The 13,993-nt window shown below is 44.2% G+C and overlaps 1 protein-coding gene across 3 annotated transcripts in view; it reads right to left on the bottom strand.

Annotated features, from left to right (window-relative positions):
• Positions 1-13,993, bottom strand: part of itsn1 (intersectin 1 (SH3 domain protein)) — a 195,894-nt gene that overhangs the window by 55,822 nt on the left and 126,079 nt on the right. For all 3 annotated transcript variants that reach the window (XM_078232778.1, XM_078232776.1, XM_078232777.1), the window contains 2 exons: positions 11,077-11,198; positions 9,629-9,749 (listed from right to left, as the gene is read on the bottom strand). In XM_078232778.1, the coding sequence (XP_078088904.1) occupies positions 9,629-9,749; positions 11,077-11,198 (243 nt within the window). The remainder of the gene's footprint in view (positions 1-9,628; positions 9,750-11,076; positions 11,199-13,993) is intronic.

Below are 13,993 nucleotides of genomic sequence, written 5' to 3'. Positions count from 1 at the left end.
TGCTTCATCTTCAAACTGTGAAAATATTATTGGCTGTGTTCAGCCATCCTTAATTTTTACACAGAGGAAATACCCATATCTGCTCGTACCCTACATCCAACTGGAATCAACTGGATGGAATCACGTGGATCTCAACAGTTTCTTCATGCCCTCCCCACAACCTCAAGGCAGTGACTTTTGCTTGGGTGCATTTACAGTACCATTCTTAGCACATTAGCTGAGGCAGTAAATAGGTTAGGACTATTGAGGGAAGCTGCAATCCAAGTTAATTGTCTCTTTAGAATTGCGCACAAAAGCAGGAGCCTTCGGATGGAAAGAATCAGAGGCGCTGGCTTTATTTTCCCCCTTTTTTTCATGAGAAATTCAGATTACATGAATGCACTCATTGGCTAAGGTCATAAAACTCTGCACATACACTGAAATCGAGTGTCCAGCTAATTAGCATATCATGTAATGCAAAGAAACAGCGCTTTTTGTAATAGATGATCAGTAAAAAAATGTAGCCCCTTGATGAGCAAGAACTGAAGCTGCTTCAAATGTCTCAATTTATTGACATAAAGCAATAATGTTTGAGAAGTGTCACACTGACCCACTCTATGCTCTGCATGATAACCCTCTCTGGCTTAGCAAGTGTCTGCATGCAACATGGGTATATGGGGCTGCCAATTACAGTCACTGAAACAACATTTCACAAGAGAAAAGAAAACTATTTTTAAATCAAGAAAGTATGGTATGTTTGACAGTTGACCGTGTAAGATACCAAAGCTAAATTAATGATTAGGTGGGCTGGATTTTCAAAGCCTGTAAAAGAAATAGCAGATCAAGAGGAATCAGGAATTAAATGGCTTTGAGAGGCCTAGTCTGAGGAAGGACATTCTTGCTATTGAGGGAGTCCAGCAAAGGTTCACCAGACTGATTCCCAGATGGCAGGACTGACATATGAAGAGAGACTGGATCGACTGGGCTTGTATTCACTGGAATTTAGAAGGAGAGGGGTTCTCATAGAAACATATAAAATCCTGATGGGACTGGACAGGCTAGATGCGGGAAGAATGTTCCCGATGTTGGGAAAATCCAGAACTAGGGGTCATAGTCTAAGAATAAAGGGTAAGCCACTCAGGACTGAGATGAGGAAGAGCTTAGAACATAGAAAAAATACAGCACAAACAGGCCCTTCGGCCCACAAGTTGCACCGGTCATGTCCCTACCTACCTAGGCTTATATATAGGCTTATCTATAACCCTCAATCCCATTAAGTCCCATGTACTCATCCAGAAGTCTCTTAAAAGACCCTATCGAGTTTGCCTCCACCATCACTGACGGCAGCCGATTCCACTCACCCACCACCCTCAGTGAAAAACTTACCCCTGACATCTCCTCTGTACTACTCCCCAGCACCTTAAACCTGTGTCCTCTCGTAGCAGCCATTTCAGCCCTGGGAAAAAGCCTCCGAGAATCCACCCGATCTATACCTCTCAACATCTTGTGCACCTCTGTCAGGTCACCTCTCATCCTTCGTCTCTCCAAGGAGAAAAGACTGAGCTCCCTCAGCCTATCCTCATAAGGCATACCAACCAATCCAGGCAACATCCTTGTAAATCTTCTCTGCACTCTTTCAATCATTTCCACATCCCTCCTGTAATGAGGCGACCAGAACTGAGCACAGTACTCCAAGTGGGGTCTGACGAGGGTCTTATAAAGCTGTACCATTATCTCCCGACTCCTAAACTCAATCCCTCGATTGATGAAGGCCAGCACACCATACGCCTTCTTACCCACCGCCTCTACCTGCGAGGCCGATTTAAGAGTCCTATGGATCCGGACCCCAAGGTCCTTCTGATCCTCTACACTGCTAAGAGTCTTACCCTTGATATTACACTCCTTCATCCCATTTGACCTGCCAAAATGGACCACTACACATTTATCCGGGTTGAAGTCCATCTGCCACTTCTCCGCCCAGTCTTGCGTCCTATCTATGTCACGTTGCAGCTTCTGACATCCCTCCAACCTATCCACAACACCACCAACCTTCGTGTCGTCGGCAAACTTACCAACCCATCCCTCCACTTCCTCATCCAGGTCACTTATGAAAATGACAAACAGCAAGGGTCCCAGAACAGATCCTGGCTGGCGCACTCCACTGGTGACCGACCTCCATTCAGAAAAAGACCCGTCTACAACCACTCCCTGCCTTCTGCAGGCAAGCCAGTTCTGAATCCACAAGGCAACAGCCCCTTGAATCCCATGCCCTCTCACTTTCTCGAGAAGTCTTGCATTGGGGACCTTATCGAACACCTTGCTGAAGTCCATGTAAACCACATCTACCGCTTTTCCTTCGTCAATGTGTTTAGTCGCATTTTCAAAGAACTCCACCAGGCTCGTAAGGCACGATTTGCCTTTGACAAAGCTGTGCTGACTACTTTTGAGCATACTAAACTTCTCTAAATGTTCATAAATCCTGTCCCTCAGGATCTTCTCCATCAACTTACCAACCATTGAGGTTAGACTCACCGGTCGGTAATTTCGTGGGCTATCCCTATTCCCTTTCTTGAATATAGGAACCACATCCGCAATCCTCCAATCCTCCGGAACCTCTCCCGTCTCCATCGACGACGCAAAGATCATCGCCAGAGGCTCTGCAATCTCTTCCCTCGCCTCCCACAGTAACCTGGGGTACATCCCATCCGGTCCCAGCGACTTATCTATCTTGATGCTATTCAAAATTTCCAACACATCCTCTTTCTTAATGTCCACATACTCAATCTTTTCAGTCCGCCTCAATCCTGTAGTACAACCACTCAGGTCTTTTTCCACCGTGAATACCGAGGTAAAATATTCATTAAGCACCTCTGCTATTTCTTCCGGTTCTGTACAGACTTTCTCACCTTCACCTTTTATAGGTCCTATTCCTTCACATCTCATCCTTTTACTCTTCACATATTTATAGAACGCCTTAGGGTTCTCCTTAATCTTACCTGCCAAGGCCTTCTCGTGACCCCTTCTGGCTCTCCTAATTTCTTTCTCAAGTCCCTTTCTACAAGCCGTCTACTCATCTAGATCCCTATCATCGCCTAGCTCTCTGAACCTTTTGTACGCTTTCCTTTTCTTTCTCATTAGGTTCAGCGCGGCTTTCGTGCACCATGGTTCCCGTAACCTACCAACACCTCCCTGTCTCATCGGAATGTTGTCATGCAAAACTCCAGACAAACATTCCTTGAAAATCTGACCTTACTTCAGTACTTTTCCTCAAGAATGCCTCCTTCCAATTTCCGCCTCTTCACTCAAAGTTGTGAACCTGTGCAATTCTCTATTACAGAAAGCTGTTGGGGCCAGTTCATTAGATATGTTCAACAGGGAGCTGGACGTGGCCCTTGTAGCTAAAGGGATCAAGGGGTATGGAGAGAAAGTGGGAGTGGAATACGAAAAGTGCATGATCAACCATGATCATACTGAATGTGGTGCAGGCACGAAGGGCTGAATGGCCTACTCCTGCACCTATTTTCTATGTTTCTATGAGATCGTTGAGAATGATTTAGAATGCATAATTTCCTTCTTCTCAAACTTGAAATGCAACTTGAGCCCCAAACACAGGCATAGCTGTTTCATGTTGGGTACACGAATTGGGAGGGAATAGAGGGATACGGTCCAAGTAAGGGCAAAAGTTTATTTTTTAGTTTTGTTGGGGAATCATGATCAGCACAGGCTTGGAGAGCTGAAGGGCCTGTTCCTATGCTGTACTTCTCTTTGTTCTTTTATAGGTGTATTTATTATAAACCCTCTGACACCCACAGCTACCTCGACTACACCTCCTCAAACCCCGCTTCCTGTAAAAGCTCCATTCCTTTCTCCCAGTTTCTGTCTCTGTCACATCTGTCTTACCTTCCACAACAACACTTCCTTTTCTCTCAACCAATACTTTCCCCCGCTGAGGTTGACGGGGCCCTCAACCGTTTCCAACCCACTTCCCACACTTCTTCCTTCACCCCTTCCAGAACCAGGATAGGGATCCCCATGTCATATGAACTAGGAGTAGGAGCAGGCCATTGGGTCTCATGAACCTGCTCAGCCATTCACCAGGATCACTCTGATCCGATTGTAACTTGCCACCTACTCACTTTCCAGACTGCATTCAAAGGATTATCCTCCATCATTTCTGCCAACTCTAAACACATCCTCCATTCCCCTCCCATCAACATTTCGAAAGGATCGTTTCCTTAGTAACACCCTGGTCCACTCCTCTATCACCCCAACACCCAATCCATTTCCCACAGCACCTTTCCATGCAATTGTAGGAGGTGCAACAGCTGTTCCTTTACATCCTCCCTCCTCACTGTCCAAGGACCCAAACATTTCCAGGTGAAGCTGAACTGTACTTCTTTCAATTAGCCTGTGGTGTTTGTTGCTCTCAATGTGGTCTCCTCTACAATGGGGAGACCAAATGCAGACTGGGTGACTGCTATGCAGAACACCTCTGTTCAGTCTGTAAGCATGACACCAACTTTCTGGTTGTTTGCCATTTCAATTCACCATCTTGCTCTCATGCTCACCTTGACCTGCTGCAATGTTTCAATGAAGCCCAAGACAAGCTTGCAAAACAGAATCTCACCCTCTGATTGGGCACTTTACAGCCTTCTGGACTCTACATTGAGTTCAACAACTTCAGACCATGAGCTCTGTCCTTCATTTTGAAACTTTTCCCCGAGAGTCGGTCTGTATCTTGTGCTCATGTTTTTGCTTTCAGGCAGTATTGACTTTTATTAGGCCATCAACATAGTCTGCTATTTTACTTTTAGACATTCTGCTATTAACACCTACTCTAGGCCAACGATTTGGTCCTTTACGACCATCATTCCCACTCTCTTTGCCTTTTGTTCCATGAGACCATTAGACATAGGAGCAGGATTAGGCCACTCAGCCCATCGCATCTGCTCCACCATGCAATCATGGCTGAAATTTTTCTCATCCCCATTCTCCTGCCTTTTCCCCATAACCCTTGACCCTCTTATTAATCAAGAACCTATCTATCTCTGTCTTAAAGACACTCAATGACCTGGCCTCCACAGCCTTCTGCGACAAAGAATTCCACAGATTCACCACTCTCTGGCTGAAGAAATTCCTCCTCATCTCTGTTTTAAAGGATCATCCCTTTAGCCTGAGATTGTGCCCTCTGGTTCTAGTTTTTCCTACTAGTGGAACATCCTCTCCACGTCCACTCTATCCAGCCTTGCAGTATCCTGTAAGTTTCAATAAGATCCCCCCTCATCCTTCTAAACTCCACAGACCTAGGGTCCTCAACCGTTCCTCATACGACAAGTTCTTCATTCCAGGGATCATTCTTGTGAACCTCCTCTGCACCCTTTCCAAGGCCAGCACATCCTTCCTGAGACATGAGGCCCAAAACTGCTCACAATACTCCAAATGGGGTCTGACCAGAGCCTTACACAGCCTCAGAAGTACATCCCTGCTCTTGTATTCTAGCTCTCTCGACATGAATGCTAACATTGCATTTGCTTTCCTAATTGCCGACTGAACCTGCACGTTCATCTTACGAGAATCTTGAACAATGACTCCCAAGTCCCTTTGTGTTTCTGATTTCCTAAGCATTTTCCCATTTAGAAAATAATCTATGCCTCCATTCCTCCTTCCAAAGTAGATAACCTCACAGTTTTCCACATTGTATTCCATCTGCCACTTCTTTGCCCACTCTCCTAACTGGTCCAAGTCCCTCTGCAGCCCCCCTGCTTCCTCAATACTACCTGTCTCTCTACATATCTTTGTATCATCTGCAAACTTAGCAACAGTGCCTTCAGTTCCCTACTCCAAATCGTTCATGAGATCTTTGTATTTAATCTTCTGCACCCTCTAACCTACCCCTGACCTTCCCTACAAAGTTGGGTGGGAGGGTGAGCTGTGAAGAGGATGCAGAGATGCTTCAGGGTGATTTGGGCAGGTTGAACATGTGGACATCTGCATGGCAGATGCAGTATAAATGTGGATAAATATGAGGTCACCCACTTTGGTAGCAATAATAGGAAGACAGATTATTACCAGAATGGGTGTAAATTGAGAGAGGTGGATACTCAACGAGACCTTGGAGTCCTCATGCATCAGTCGCTGAAAGTAAGGGTGCAGGTACAGCAGGCAGTAAAGGCGGCAAATGGTGTGTTGGTCTTCATAGCGAGAGGATTTGAGTATAGGGATTGGGATGTTTTGCTGCAATTATATAGGGTGTTGGTGAGGACACATCTGGAGTACTGTGTGCAGTTTTGGTGTCCTTATCTGGAAGAATGATGTTCTTTCCAAAGAGGGAGTACAGCAAAGGTTTACCAGGCTGATTCCTGGGAATGGTAGGTGTGTCATATGAGGAGGGACTAAGTCGGTTAGAATTATATTCACTGGAGTTTAGAAGACTGAGAGGGGATCTCATCGAAACTTAGAAAATTCTAACAGGGTTAGACAGGATAGATTCAGAAAGAATGTTCCCAATGGTGGGGGAGTCCAGGACGAGGAGTCATAGTTTGAGGATAAGGGGTAAACCTTTTAGAACTGAGGTAGGGGGAATTTCTTCACCCAGAGGGTGGTGAATGTGTGAAATTGACTACCACAGAATGCAGTTGAGGCCAAAACGTTGTCCAGTTTCAAGAAGAAATTAGATATAGCTCTTGGGGCTAAAGGGATCAATGGATATGGGGGGGAAAAATCAGGATGTTGCATTCGTTGATCAGCCATGATCAAAATGAATGCTGGAGCAAACTCAAAGGGCCAAATGGCCTATTCCTGCTTCTATTTTCTTTGTTTCCCTTTTTGCTCCACCTGAAACTCTTCCCTTTCTCAACAGCAGAAAACCCATCACCTTTCCACCTCTGACAGCATCTGCTCGCATCATCAGAGTCATCCAGAGTTGAAACATTAACTGTTCTCTCCACAGATGCTGCCAGACCTGCTGAGTTTTTTCCACAACTTTAGTTTCATTACAGGTGGTGTCTGAATAGAAACAATTAGATGATACACTTTCCAAAACATACACCAAACCAATCCAAATGCATGAGTGAGCTTTTGAAAGCAATCTGTGCTAAAATTCTACAGTATAAAAACTAGAAAGACTCAGTATTTCAGGCAGAAATTTAAATTTGCATTGAAACAGTTTACTACTCAAATTTTCCCAAAGATTAATAATTAGGGATACACTGCACCTTGATGTGGCATCATTGGTGGAAGGGGAGAAAGAGGGAAAAGGAAAAAGCATAATTTATTTAACATTAGCAATTTTGAAAAGCAGCCAATCATTCAGGCTATGCAGACAAAGCTGTCATGTATCAGAGGGCTGATCAGACAAACCTGCTTTGGCATTGCTTATCAATATCTTGAGGGAGCAGGTAGCTCATAAACACATCTGACTAAGAATTAAATCACTAACAAAGCCCCATTCTGAAGTACACCATGTCCTCAGATGTCTCATTTGCATGCACAGTGTCCACTTATATCAGACAGCTGCCGAGAATCACCTAAATGCTGTTAAACCAATGTTCAAGGTGACGATTACAAAGAATTGCAAACATAAACCATATTCAGCGCACCAACTATTTTGGGTAATTCAACCAGGAGTCGCTGTCCGCCATTTCTAGTCTCCTGGGACCTACAGAATTTCCACAAGCCTCTTGTCTCAGCTTTTAGAGCTTCTCATTGTTGTGAGGACCCAAACCCTGACACTGGACTCCAAGGTCCATCACCAGCCCACTGCTCCTCCAATAATGAATCGGCTTGCTGGCATGGTAGCACAATGGTTAGCACTGGATAAAGGGGGAGGTGGCTAGATGGGTGGAGAACTGGCTTGGTCACAGAAGACAGAGGGTGGTAGTGGAAGGGTCTTTTTCTGGCTGGAGGCCTGTGACTAGTGGTGTTCCGCAGGGCTCTGTATTGGGACCTCTGCTGTTTGTGATTTATATAAACGATCTGGAAGAAGGTGTAACTGGGGTGATCAGTAAGTTTGCGGACGACACAAAATTGGCAGGACTTGCAGATAGTGAGGAGCATTGTCAGAGGCTACAGAAGGATATAGATAGGCTGGAAATTTGGGCAAAGAAATGGCAGATGGAGTTCAATCCTGATAAATGCGAAGTGATGCATTTTGGTAGAAATAATGTAGGGAGGAGCTACACAATAAATGGCAGAACCATAAAGGGTGTAGATATGCAGAGGGACCTGGGTGTGCAAGTCCACAGATCCTTGAAGGTGACGTCACAGGTGGAGAAGGTGGTGAAGAAGGCATATGGCATGCTTGCCTTTATAGGACGGGGCATAGAGTATAAAAGTTGGGGTCTGATGTTGCAGATGTATAGAACGTTGGTTCGGCCGCATTTGGAATACTGCGTCCAGTTCTGGTCGCCACACTACCAGAAGGACGTGGAGGCTTTGGAGAGAGCACAGAGGAGGTTTACCAGGATGTTGCCTGGTATGGAGGGGATTAGTTATGAGGAGAGATTGGGTAAACTGGGGTTGTTCTCCCTGGAAAGACGGAGGATGAGGGGAGACTTAATAGAGGTGTATAAAATTATGAAAGGCATAGATAGGGTGAACGGTGGGAAGCTTTTCCCCAGGTCGGTGGTGACGTTCACGAGGGGTCATAGGTTCAAGGTGAAGGGGGGGGAGGTTTAACACAGATATCAGAAGGACATATTTTACACAGAGGGTGGTGGGGGCCTGGAATGCGCTGCCAGGCAAGGTAGTGGAGGCGGACACACTGGGAACGTTTAAGACTTATCTAGACAGCCATATGAACGGAGTGGGAATGGAGGGATACAAAAGAATGGTCTAGTTTGGACCAGGGAGCGGCACGGGATTGGAGGGCTGAAGGGCCTGTTCCTGTGCTGTATTGTTCTTTGTTGCCTCACAGCATCAGGGACCAGGGTTCGATTCTTGGCTTGGGTCAGTGTGTGTGGAGTTTGCACATTCTCCCCTTGTCTACGTGGGTTTCTTCCGGGTGCTCCGGTTTCCTCCCACAGTCCAAAGATACGCAGGTCAGGTTGATTGCCATGCTACATTGTCACTTAGTGTCAGGGGTACTAACAGGGTAAATAGGCGGGGCTATGGGGATAGGGGCTGGATGGGATTATGGTCGGTGCAGACTTGATGGGCCAAATGGCCTCCTTCTGCACTGCAGGGATTCTATGAAACTACCACATAAATAATATCCAATTAAGCTCGAACCATATGAATGGTGAATGGTAATCTAAGCAAGAATCAGGAGAAACAAAATTGACTGGAACAGAATGAAGGTAGGTTTACAAATTTGAGGACAAGTTGGATTGGTTGTTGTGAAAGCTGGGAACCAGCACATCTCCAGATCCCAACCTAAAGAAAGATCTGCATGAAGTTTTCATGCAACAAATGGGTGATTTAGAAGCCATTTGGAAGGAATGGGGAACTGATTGCCTGCCTATTACCTTTTGTAAGGAGTGTTGGAGAACTGGGGACATTATACGGCCAAAAGAGACCTCCTCATAAAGAAAAAAGGAAATGGCTGAAGAATATACCCAAGCTAAAACAGCTTGGAATGACACCTAGTAAATATCATTCCATGGTCACTAGTGATAAACAAATGTTTGTATAATTACCAAGACAAACTTACAGACATTTGAAGTGAGAGGGGGTTTTGCAGCATCAGTTGGAGTACTTTTACTTGTGCCAGGGCTCAGAAGTTTCACATAATTGGCAGGAAACCATCCGATTTGTCGCTTCTTCCCTCGAGCCTGGAACAACAACAAAAGAAATGTAGTGAATTCAGAAGTACAAAAACATCTCCAATGAAATACTTAGAAATATTTTGAAGTGAAGCCAAAAACCCAACGAATGAAAATAAAGTGGGAAAATGTGAAGTTGTTCACTTTGGCAGGAAGAACAAAAAATAGAGTATTAATAAAACAGAGAATTGCTACAGAATTCCAAGGTGCAGAGGGATCTGGGTGTTCTCATGGATGTGTCACAAAAAGTATGCTGGTACAGCAAGTAATTACAAAGGCTAATGGAATGATATCCGCTATTATAAGAGGAATAGAACGTAGAAGAAAGGATGTAATGCTTATTATACAGGACATTGGTGTGACCACATCTCGAATACCATGTGCGATTTTGGTCTCCTTATTTGAGAAAGGATGCAAATGCATTGGAGTTGGTTCAGACAAGGTTTACTAGATTGATACCTGGAATAAGTGGGCTATTTTATGAATAAAGATAGAACACTGGAGTTTAGAAGAATGAGGGCTGACTTGATTGAAGCATTTAGGATTCTGAATTGTCTTGATAAGGTGGATGTAGAAATTATGTTTCCTTTTCTGAGAGTCTAGAACCAGGAGGCACTGATTTAAAAACAGGGGTCGTCCTTTTAGGACAGAGATGAGGAGAATTTTTTTCTCTTAGAGGATTGTGCAACTTTGGACCACTCTGCCTCAGAAGGTGGTGGAGGAGGGGGGGTCATTGAATACTTTTAAGGTTGAAGTACATAGATTTTTGTAAGGCAGGGGAAGCAAATGTTATTGGTGGCAGTTGGGAATGTGGAATTTTATTGAATAGCGGAGCAGACCCAAGAGGCTGAATGGCCTATTTCGGCTCCTATTCCGTATATTTGTACATTTAATAAGTATGCTTTTAATATGAGCTGGCTTTGAACCCAAAGGTTAAAAAGTAAAGTTCTATGTCACCCAGTACCCAAGGACCTTCCATGTTTTGTTATTTTTCTGTAAGTGAAAATTCAATATATTCCATTGGATCATCTACATAATTCTTTTTCTAGATTCCCTTTTTAAAATGATACCCATACACTTTTCACTATGAAACTAATGAACACGTCATTCTCCTTGGTTGGAGCTTCACGTCTGTACAGCATTAAGACAAAAGAGACTGACTGGAGCCTTTGATTTATCTTTCGATTTAAATTACTACGCAAGTTACATACTGTAATTACAACAGAAACTTACCCACAGTCAAGATATTGAACCGCAAGCAATCCCAATTGAAACAACACTAGCAATAGTTGCAACAAGTGCCAATAAAGGACAGCAGAATGAATGCACTACCAACCTGAAGCTCTCCTTCCCACCATCCACCAGCATTTCTCTTGCGAATGAGAATGAGCTGACCGGGTGCTAGGGTAAGTTGTTCGGCACCTGTTGCTGTATAAGGGGCGATCACTTGAGCAATTTCTGTAAAGGCAGATGACAGTGAAATATTAGTTCATCAGAGTGAATTAAATCAATGCTCAGGGAAAAGAAACATTTCCAGAGTGCTTCTTCTACAAAAGTTTTGAGTTTTTACAAAGTCAACACACAGGAGTAACCTGTACAGTTGGGGATCTCGGTCCTAGTTTTGCTGCACCTTTACATTGGTGCTGCTAACTCACGACACATAGGTTTCACGCAGTCAGTAAACTTGCCAGAATCAGATGCCTGCAGCTGGGAAGATTCCAAGCCAAAAAGGTCTTTCCAGGGTTTGGTCTTGCATATCCCACATATTTTGCTGTTAACTGTCAGTTGCTTATGGTCAACTCATTGGGAATTGTCAGCACTAACAGTAAAGCAGTTCAAATCAAAGCCCACTCAAGCCCATTCCTCACAAACACTGTCCTCCTTTCTCCAGCAACAATTCCAAATCTCCAGAGAGAAAGTTATGCTCCTAAATCCCAATAGCCATCATGCAAAATTTACAAAATAAAATTAAAGAACAAAACTGGGATAGGAGGAGGATAAAATGGAAGTCCTTTCTTCATGTAACCAAGACCAACAAAAAACAGGGAGTGCACATCCCACAGTATCGGAGGCATGACAAACCGGAACTGGTTATTCAGCTGGGAATGCATATCCGGTCAGGCCAGAGGATTCTGTTACATAGGCAAACAAGACCAATACTGTGGCATTTAGAGTAGAATCCATGGGCCAGCAGGTGAGCAGGAAGATACATGGCAAAGTCAAAACTCTCCAGGGAAGAGTTATGGGAACATAGGAATTGCTGGGGAAAATTGCATAGGAAAAGCAATATAGGAAAAGAAAAGCAAGAGGATTACAAGAGTAAACTAGCTCAGAATATAAAAACAGATAGCAAAAGTTTCTACAAATATATAAAACGAAAAAGAGTGGGTAAAGTAAACATTGGTCCTTTAGAGGATGAGAAGGGGGATGTAATAACTGGAAATGAAGAAATAGCTGAGGCATTGAACTGGTATTTTGTGTCGGTCTTCACAGTGGAAGACACAAATAACATGCCAAAAATTGATGGCAAGAAGGCTACGGCAGGTGAGGGCCTAGAAACCATTAACACAAAAGAGGTAGTGTTGAGCAAGCTCATGGGGCTAAAGGTAGACAAGTCTCCTGGACCTGATGGAATGCATCCCAGGGTATTAAAAGAGATGGCAGGAAAAATAGCAAATGCACTAGTGGTAATTTACCAAAAGTCGCTGGACTCTGGGGTGGTTCCTGCAGCTTGAAAAACAGCAAATGTGATGCCACTGTTTAAAAAAGGAGGTAGACAAAAGGCGGGTAACTATAGGCCGGTTAGCTTAACTTCTGTAGTAGGGAAAATGCTTGATTTATCATCAAGGAAGAAATAGTGAGACATCTAGATATAAATTGTCCCGTTAGTAAGACGCAGCATGGGTTCATGAAGGGCAGGTCATGTTTGACTAATTTGATGGAATTCTTTGAGAACATTACATGCGCAGTGGACAATGAGGAACCTGTGGATGTGGTGTATCTGGATTTCCAGAAGGCATTTGACAAGGTGCCACACCAAAGGGTGCTGCATAAGATAAAGGTACACATGTTACGGGTGATGTATTAGCATGGATAGAGGATTGGTTAACTGACAGAAAGCAAAGAGTGGGGGCAAATAGGTGTTTTTCTGGTTGGCGGTCAGTGACTCGTGGTGTGCCTCAGGGATCAGTGTTGGGATCGCAATTGTCTACGATTTACATCGATGATTTGGAGTTAGGGACCAAGTGTAGTGTGTCAAAATTTGCAGATGACACTAAGATGAGTGGTAGGGCAAAGTGTGCAGAGGATGCTGAAAGTCTGCAAAGGGATATAGATAGTCTAAGTGGGCAACGGTCTGGCAGATGGAGTACAATGTTGATAATGTGAGATCATCCACTTTGGTAGAAATAACAGCAAAATGGACTATTATTTAAATGGTAAAAATTTGCAGCATGCTGCTGTGCAGAAGGACCTGGGTGTTCTTGTGCATGAATCACAAGAAGTTAGTTTGTAGGTGCAGCAGGTAATTAAGAAGACAAATTGAATTTTATCTTTCATTGCTAGAGGGATGGAGTTTAAAAACAGCGAGGTTATGTTGCAGCTGTATAAGGTGCTGGTGAGGCCATACCTGGAGTACTGAGTACAGTTTTGGTCTCCTTACTTTAGAAAGGATATACTGGCACTGGAGGGGGTGCAGAGGAGATTCACTAGGTTGATTCCAGAGTTGAGCGGGTTGGCTTAGAACATAGAAAAGCTACAGCACAAACAGGCCCTTCGGTCCACAAGTTGCGCCGAACATGTCCCTACCTACTAGGCTTACCTATAACCCTCTATCTTACTAACTTGCATGAACTTATCCAAAAGTCTCTTAACAGACCCTATCGAATCCGCCTCCACCACCACTACCAGCAGCCGATTCCACGCACCCACCACCCTCTGTGAAAAACATACCCCTAACATCTCCTCTGTACCTACTCCCCAGCACCCTAAACCTGTGATCTCTTGTGGCAACCATTTCAGCCCTGGGTAAAAGCCTCTGAGAATCCACTCTATCAATACCTCTCAACATCTTATACACCTCTATCAGGTCACCTCTCATCCTTCGCTTCTCCAAGGAGAAAAGACCTAGCTCTGTCAACCTATCCTCATAAGGCATGCCACCTAATCCAGGCAATATCCTTGTAAATCTCCTCTGCACCCTTTCTATGGCTTCCACATCCTTTCTATAATGAGGTGACCAGAACTGGGCACAG

The sequence above is a fragment of the Mustelus asterias genome, chromosome 17, assembly GCF_964213995.1.
Source record: "Mustelus asterias chromosome 17, sMusAst1.hap1.1, whole genome shotgun sequence".
Lineage (NCBI taxonomy): Eukaryota > Metazoa > Chordata > Chondrichthyes > Carcharhiniformes > Triakidae > Mustelus > Mustelus asterias.
Note: the sequence above shows the minus strand (reverse complement) of the source record. Positions and strands in the feature narration are given on the sequence as shown.